The sequence below is a fragment of the Gouania willdenowi genome, chromosome 17 (assembly GCF_900634775.1).
Source record: "Gouania willdenowi chromosome 17, fGouWil2.1, whole genome shotgun sequence".
NCBI lineage: Eukaryota > Metazoa > Chordata > Actinopteri > Blenniiformes > Gobiesocidae > Gouania > Gouania willdenowi.
In genome coordinates this window covers 26,933,952-26,943,122 of record NC_041060.1, presented here as the reverse complement: position 1 = coordinate 26,943,122, position 9,171 = coordinate 26,933,952, and the positions used below count along the sequence as shown (strand labels likewise).

Genomic DNA, 9,171 nt, shown 5'->3' with positions numbered 1-9,171 from the left:
TGCACTGTGTATTGTTTTTTTTTTTTTTTTTTTTTTTTTTTCTCTTGTCTGCACATTCTGTCGAAGGTTAACACTACAAGAAGTGCAATCTTTTAACAGCAATGCATATTTTGTTATTGCAATTAAATAAATTTATTTATTTCATTGCATAATTATAATTGTATTGTTTTTTTTTTAATTGTGCAAAATTGATAAATGAAAAATTTAAAAATGTTTTTTAAATTTAAAAATAATTTTAATGATAATAATTTTTTTAAAAAAGTATTGTTGACATTTCATGAACCCAAGGTTGAAAAACCCTGCTTTACCCAGTCTGCATTGGGTTGCACAATCTGAGGCAGGGGTGTCAAACTAATTTTAGTTCAGAGGTCAAATACAGACCCGTTTGATCTCAAGTGGGCCGCAGAGTTTAGGTGGGAGGAAAAAAAGAACAAATTTAGCATAATTGTGCCCTAGTTTTTAATATCACTTCAATTCACTTAAAAAAATATTGATTTTGTCACCAGTCAACAATTTGTAGAATTGTTTGAGAGAAATTGCAAGATTTGTAATTTGCAATTAAAAATGACTGCATTCATGTGATATGAATAAGGCTGTGGATATCTGTACGGTTCCCGTATCAATATACCGACATTCTATCTGTACGCAGTGCCCCTCATTGGCATTGGTCACGTGACTAAGACTAAACTTAACCGTAAACCTAACCCTAAAAATTGTTGCGATATAGGGTTATAACCTAACCCTAAATCCAACTCTAACCCTAACCCTAAGATGCTACATACGTGTACTTCGGTAACCGTACCAATAGCACCATACAAATAGACACTTTCTATAAATAAAATGGGGGGGGGGGGGGGGGGTCGAATTCAAGCCCCTAAACAACTGGATTATTTGTTAATTTACACAATAAATCAGGTTGTCTTTGTCATATTTACTTTCTTATGTGGGCCAAATTGGATGCTTTTCAGGCCCGGATTTGGCCCCCGGGCCTTGAGTTTGACACAGTTGATCTGAGGTGATGGGCTCAGTTTGTGCATGCCTCACTTTGTCTCCTGAGGTTAAAATGGCACAAGAAGAAAAAAAAATACAGATCTGAAGACTTTTTTTTTTTTTAATTAAATATTTCCGATTTGTTGTGAACTTATCATATTTAGCGATGACCTTCAGGCGTTTTATCTGATTGATACAGGGCGCGTAAAAGCGCATTTTCCTCAGACTGACTCATCACGTACTTTGAAGCTAAATCAACAATTGTAACTTTGAAATGGAAGGTTAAAAATAGGGTGTAGCCAATAGAAAGCGACACATTGAAAGGCAGTGCTGTATAACTCTCCCCCCCTCCCTCCCGTCCGTCCCACAGAGGGACAGCGCACACACACACGCGCACACACACACGCACAGCATCGTCCACACTACCCAGAGCTGCACTATCCTCTCCGGTAGGCGTGTGTCAACACAGCCTGACTGTCAGCCACGCAGAGCTATTTTCTGACATGACACAATATTCCAGCTGTAACCTAATTCTCTCATCTCTTGATTCCTCACATAGGTGAGCCACAACTCCCCCACCCACCCACCCACCCACCACCTCTTCTTTACGGTGGACATAAAGGACGAGATATCTGCATTCATGTTGGGTGTCCTACTGAGGAAGGTTATTGTCGGGCACGAATAGTGCGTCTCCTGTGCTGTGCGCGCTGTTATAAGAGAGGAAGGACTGGGGAAGAGTAGAGGAAGGTGTGGGAGCTTTTACGCACAGCGGCGCTACTAAGGATCCAACTACACTTTAAGCTTTGGCACTTGTTAGAATAGAATCCACAGGAGTAGATCGGAATGGATTCCTTCATCATAGCGGCTCTGGCACTGTGCGCTCTAATGGTGCCAGCCCACGGGGAAAAATGGAACATCAAAGCCCGGAGTTGTTCGGATATCAAGCAGTTTTACGGAGGAAAGGGTTTTGCATTGGATGGAGTGCCTCAGTCTGAGATATCAGGTAAGTCCATTCAACATTTCATTCTGATGAGATGGAATAATGCATTAAAATTCTCTGTTGTGCTTTAAATTTTCCAAGTCAGGGGTGTCAAACTCATGTACAGACGGGTCTTTTTTTCCCAAAGAAGAATCCATATGTCTTGTGTTTTTTTAATCAAGCGAATGAATGCAAGCTTAACAAATTTGTTCAAGTTTATCACTTGCATATTTAAATGACTACTTGCCCCTAAAATCCACTGGTGCATAACTGAACCTAATCAATTTCTTTATTTTTTAATTTTTTTGTAATAAATACTCTTTGCAGTATAATAAACATGTCCTGATTTTGTTGTGGGACATGGCAGATTAGAGTTGACTTTGAGAGATCTGATCTAAGTGAAATAAATGTTAACTAAATCCTAACTCTGCACTGGGTGTGTGTTGCAGGAAGTATAGTGTATGCATAAGAGATTGTCCTCTGAAAGGCCATCTATGTTTCTATCTCTTTAACCTGTTGTCACACTCATTTCATGGTCACATGGTGAAATGGATGAGCTCCAGCTCTTGGTTATCTCTCAGGTTAAGCAGTGTAGACATGCCCCAGACAGTCTGGCTTTTGTGACTCCTGGTGATAAGGAAAGTCCCCACCGAATCCTCTCACACTTGACATTACAACAGTTAAGATACATGATCAACACTGCACTATTACCAACACCTTGTCATCCCAATTCCTCTTTAAATTGTCTTTTGTGCATGAGCCAAGAATTGCCAGGCGATCACTTGATCGTGTGCTATAACAAATATGGTGTTGCTTGTTGTACAGTTATTGGTCTGATGTCAGACAGTCACAAGTCCCTTTGCAGTTCAGTTGATTATATGTTTGCCTCCACTGGAATTCAGCGCAGACTCTTAAAGCACAAGAACATAAATATACACACATACAGTTAACTGCAATTCCAGCCTCTACAGTTACAGTGTTAAGCATGCATAGACAAGACAGAAGACCGACACCATGCATGTTCAAAGTCATCTTTCTGAATGTTACCAAGAACTCAGAAACTGTGTCCATCTGCATACAAGGAATATGAGTTTTTAATGCTATATTTTGAGGTTTGCAATGAGATGGATCTTGTGCTGTTGTTCACACTCCAGTCCCAGAGTTGGTCATTGTGCTCATTTTATTTAATATCTTATTATTCTGTTGAACAGCATTGCTGTAAAATTGGTGCAACTTTATTCTTCATAAGGCTGAACGATTAATTGCATTTGCGATATTATCGCAATAACATAAAACGCAATTTTCTAATTGCAAAGGCTGCATTTTTTTTTTTTTTTTTTTTGTTTTAATTTTCTGGTTTTTTTTCTTTGTCTGCATATGCTGTCAAAGGTCGTTGGAAGTTTGATTTACTTAAAAAATGTCCAATTGGTTAAAGCAGCTATTAGTTCTCCTTACTTTTCCCACACTTTAGTATGTGTGATGTTACTGACTGGATATTTGTAAGCTTTATTATTATTATTATTATTATTATTATTATTATTATTATTATTATTATTATTATTATTATTATTATTATTATTTTAATTATATCTGTTTTTTTTATTTATTTATAGACTGTCCTGTTAAGTTCAGAGAGTGTTAAAGAAGTGCAGTCCACATGTTTCATGAAACATGAAGTTAGTTAGATTTGTTTGCTTTATTGTTGTAATCTGTGCTTTAAAATTAGTATTTTATATTTATTTAAAGTTTAGATACATTTGAAATTGTTTATTATGAAACAGATTGATTTATTGCTTGTATTCATTGAAAAATACATGACGAGAGGCCCTTGAAAAAAATAATGGCATCTGAAATCGTAATCGCAATATTGAGGATAAAATTACAATTAGATTGTTTTCCAAAATCTTTCAGCCTAGTTCTTTATGAAACTAAAAAAGCCCTAAACCAGGTGTTTGGTGCACGTAGGTGGACATCTCTGTCTCACAGAGTGGAGGGTTGTTGATTCTAGCCCCTCCCACCTCCCCAGGCTGTCTCTGCGCTTATTTGGCTATAGGCATGTTGGTGTGTGTGTGTACAATGATCTGAAGCTGCTTAATAGCTTTGTGCAAGACTTTCTTTCTCTTTAGGGTGTACCACGCAGTCCGCGCCTTGGACCCTGAGTTAGGGTATAAAGCGGGGTACACCAAGGGCCACGTGCTGGAGCCGCGACTGGCATCCTCCAAATGTAGAGCCTAGGTTCCCAAAGTGGGGTATGGCCTGGGTACCCACAGGAGTACGTAAATTGTCAAAAAACATTTTTTAAAACAGCTTGACAACATTGGAAACTAAATAGACAGTCAGGAGCCTTCATGCATTGCCACAAATTAAGTCTACCCTTTATAGCGATAGCAGAAAAACAGTCTAATCAAAAAAGCAAAAATCTGACGAGAGCTAGATTGGAGTGATGAATATGTTGTATCACTGGTATATGTTCAATCAACAAATGTTTGTTTGATTTATTTTTTCTAAAATAAAAGAGATTGTTTCAACAAGTAATCATTCTAAGATATTTTATTGTGTGCTTACAGATTATTATTATAAATTACATATTATTCCACAACAAGATAAGTGAAATTCAGAGACACATTTTACTGTTGTATATGACATTACATTATTGTGTTTTTTAAGTGCGCAGGAGTGGGAGTACATGGCTTTAGGGTAAATGTCTGAAGGGATACGGGAATGTAAAAAGTTTGAGAACTACTGGTATTGAGGGACTCTGATTTTCTAGACATTCAGTCATCAGTTTTCTGGTGAAAAATGAGAGAGCGAGAGGTCAGATTGTTTTGTCCGTTTCAGGACGTTATTCCCTTTTATTTCCTTCCATTTTCTGCGATCACAGACAATCGAAGGCTCGAGGTGTAGTACCCCACCTTAGAGCAGGTTGAGCTGGATATATAGGCACCAGTCTTTTGCGACCCAGACTCCAGTAAGAAGTGGGTATAGAAAATGGATGAATAGCTGTAGTTAGTATATTTTAGGGCAGGGGTTCTCAACTAGTCTCACCCTTGGACCCACATTTTGCCACAACCCACTTTTTTTTTAGAATTCAACAACCAAATTTAGTTTATTAAAAATAGCTGTTGAAAACACATATATAATCTTTTTTAAAACATAAATACTGTATTTTCCTGTGCAACATGCATTTCACAGCATGCCTATCAAATAAAAGACAAGTCCAACATAAGACACGTTAAGTCTTAATTTATTTTTGACCAGCTGTCCGTGACCCACTCAGTACAGGTCTGTGACCCACTTTTGGGTCCCGACCCACCAGTTGAGAGTTGCTGTTTTAGGGAACTGGCACAAAAACTCAGGATTAGCAGAGTAAAGTAAAAAAAAAAGGCAACAAAACACACAAAAATAGAGATTTGTTCTATTGTACGCTTTGTCTTTTCTTTAAAACGCATCTATACCATAAATGTCATTCAGTCTGGTCTGTTGAACATTATTCAGATGTAACACATGGATCCAAATATTGTGCCACCTGAAAGTTGTGGATGACTCACAGAAGTTGTGGTGTTTGTTCCCTGCTGTGACATCAGGCTGTGATCACAATAATGTATTGACTCAGTATCACATGATGAGTCGCTACATCAGCCACATTTGGCCTGGGAGGACAATGAGATGAGATGATGGCTGCACCCAACTCAGAAATGGATGTCCAGCTGTTGTAGCCTATTTTGTTGATGAGCTTATCAAGAACACCTTTTGGTTTTAGAGGTATGGACATGTTTTTAAAAGAATCTAAAACTATTATTGTAAAACTAGTAAATATAGGTTTTATGTAGAATGAACTTTTTTTTTGTTGAAATACTGCTGATTTTCTTTTAAATATAACATAATATAACATCATTTCACTAATGGGGATTTATTATATTAGTTTCAAATTGAGAACCCCCCAACATTTTAAACAACAATGCCCAATTTTTCAAGTTATTTGTCTTTGATGAAATGCTATGGAAAAAGAAAGAACAGTTTGTCCATCAAGTGATATTTACTACCCCCCCCCCCCCCCCCCCCCCCCCCCCCCCCCGTCAAAAAATAAAACAAGTTCAAATAAAACCTGTTTGAAGACGCCAATCTATCTTTGATCACATCAATTAGATTTAGAATGAATAATTTCATGTTTACTAAAATTGGATGACAGATTCTTTATGACGCTCATTTGTCTCCGCTCTGCACGCCCCCTCCCTATCCCACCCCATCATTACAGTCCTGATGACTTATCTTTTTGTCTTTCAGAGGATGGCGTTCTTCATCTCTCTGTGTCTCACTCTCATAGCTTTTAAAGAGACACCAGGCACTCTTTGAAAGCAGCTGGCTACCAATGAGTGTAAGATTCTCAATGTCACATAAGCACATGCAAAGAGATGAGCTTGATGAGGCGCCTGCAGGAGGCCTGCTAACATTTTGGCATGCCATTGATTTTTCCAGAATGGATTTGTGTTGTTGTTGATTACTAGTTGCTACAGGCTGACTATGAGTTCCACGGAATTGTCAAGTGTCATTCCGAACCCTGTGTTTGGCTAATGATACAGTAGGGCTGCTGCTCACCAGGCTTACTAGAAGTGCTTCCTAACTAAAGACAGGCCTGTGGCTATAGAAGTATGTCCTGATCAGTCTGCTAGATTCCCTGTGGAAGTATGGGAATTTGTTCAACACAACAGCTCGACTCAGGATTTAATCTTGAAATGCAAACAAAGGTTGTACTGTTGCTGAAAACATACCATAGTTTTTCCCACACTGGCCACAGTTACATGATGTTTTTTTTTAATTTGGAATTAGTTATTCCAAATTAAATCATTTGGAATTAAAGTGTTCTGCTTCGTGTTTACATCGAAATAGTAATTTATTCAATTCCGCTTTAGGTCTGGGGGTTGGGAAGGCTCTGATTGGACAGTGGGTGAACGTGATGTATTAAGTTTATCAGGAAAAATACACAACAAATCTTTTATTGTCAACTGTAACATGGAAAATCACACATGAGAACTGTTTTCTCTTTTTTTTTTATGTAGTTTTGAAGCAGGAACTAATCACCGGTAAACAAAGCCCAGTAAAACACAATACCAAGGAATAAATAGTTGCTCTCTGGTAAATATAGTTATAATAATATAGCTCTAACAACCGGTACAATGATAAACTTGGTGATATTACAGCCTGTGCAGCAGTATGGGGACGCATTTACTCCGTCACCAGTCCGGTAATGCCAGCTCCGTTAGCTGATCTCCGTGTGTGTTTAATAAGTCCATGTGACCGTGTGAATGCCTCCGTCCAGCTACTCCTTTCATTATATCAATATCTTTTAAGGGTCTTATTAAATAGTGTCAGCTGTAGTCCGGGCCGCCGCCATCTTGGATTATGCCGTCAACAGCGCGTCATCGCCACAAGTCGCGCAAGCGCAGAACAACCGGAATTAACTTAAAGCGGAATTAAGCAAGTTAAGTGTTTAAAAGAAAGAGAAATTATTTAATTTGAAATTAAAATCCAAATAAACCAGCCACCTAATTCAGATTTAAATTTAATTCTGAATTAAATTAGCATTAGGGATTAAGTGTTTACATGATCAGGTTAAAGAATAATGAACTTTTATTCTGCTTTAAAGAGGAATTAAAGCTCCTATGTAAACGTGGCCACTGGTTAGTAAACCTCCCAGGGCAACTCTTCCACATCTCTCTCAGGGTAAAGGTACAATTGAAATTGCTAGCGTGCTAACTCTTCCTGAAACTTTTCAAGCAGAGGTTAACTTAATGGTAGCAAACATCTATAAGTAAAGTCAAAGTTATTAGGAGCAAACCATAAAGTAATTAGGGTCACAAATGTCTGAGGTATTGCACAGTGGCCTCAAGGAATCATTTTAACAAGCAGAGTATCTCAAATGAATACGGATGGGACAATATCTCAAGTTAATGGGACGGGACGATATACAACACTGGGCTTGTGGTAGGATAGCCGCCAGCGGAGGGGACCGACAGACTTGAGAGCTGAATTCAATTTAAACTTTTTCTATTTATTTTTCTTTTTTGGCTGGTGCAATATATACAGTGTATCTCCAAAACAGTAAACCAAAAACTAGTGATGTTATAAGATGTTTCGAGGCTACAAAGCTAGTGTCGAGTAATGGAGGGGGCGTTTCCGCAAAGCGCTCATCGAGTCTTCCTTCATTTAGGGGAGGAGCCAAAATGATGATGAGTGAACCTACCCACTGTTTGACAGCATCATAAGCCCTCAGGCTCTGTTAAACCTGTAGGTTTTTATTAAATTATTTAAAGTTGTGGTTAATTCAGAGTTTTGTTATATTTTATATAGATTGGATAGTGTTTTGATAGTTTAGATAAAGTTTAGAGTGATGAGAGAGCATGAGTATGGATGTAGGCATGAAACAAGAGATTACTTTACTGTGTCTCACAATTCAGCACTGTTATTTATGAATAAAATCTCCCTTGTTCTATACATATACCTGAGGTGAGGGAGAAAAACATTACACAACGTATTATCATATTGAGAGACTGGTGGGCTAGCGGTTAGACTCCAGAGAACAGGGCTGAAAGAGTTGTTCAAAGACTTCAAATCCCATTTGAACCATGTTTGGGTAAAATTACATAGTAGGGAATGTGAGCTGAGTTTAGACCGTCATGAGACAGGTTAGCTTTACCCTACTGATGATATGTTGTTGAATTAGTAATCACCCGTGATTATTTATGTGGAGAACTATATTATTCATACATGTTTGCGATTCATAGTCATTCCCAAGAGCCATAAAACTTCCCAACAGACACAAAAATCCAATGCATCACAATTTATGTGGTGAAGATACAGCTGCCTGTGATTGTAAACATGGCCTGTAGGTGGTTTCGTGTGCACATGAAGCTTCGAGAAATTACACCTTTCTCGAACCATTGGTTCAAGTAGTACGATGCCTCATGAGGCTTCATCTCACCATCACTACCAAAAACTGAGCAAGCACATAAGAAAGGGGCTATTGGGAGGTCAGACTACATTTTATAAATCCTGAACATATCTACTGTACCCTCTGTTTGTTTTACTGTCAGCTTATTTAGTTCTGCTTTTATTTTCCTTTACAACTGAGGCTGGGCCTCCTTTATAGGCAGCCTCTACGCTGTAACTCCTCCCTCAGACAAACCAAACCCAATCTGAAATCA

General features: G+C 38.2%; 1 protein-coding gene across 1 annotated transcript in view; it reads left to right on the top strand.

Annotated features, from left to right (window-relative positions):
• The first annotated feature begins 1,385 nt into the window (after window positions 1–1,385).
• Window positions 1,386–9,171, top strand: part of gpc1b (glypican 1b) — a 127,088-nt gene continuing 119,302 nt past the window's right edge. Inside the window, exon 1 of the mRNA XM_028473099.1 lies at window positions 1,386–1,993. Within this exon, the coding sequence (XP_028328900.1) occupies window positions 1,834–1,993 (160 nt within the window). The 5' untranslated portion in view covers window positions 1,386–1,833. The remainder of the gene's footprint in view (window positions 1,994–9,171) is intronic.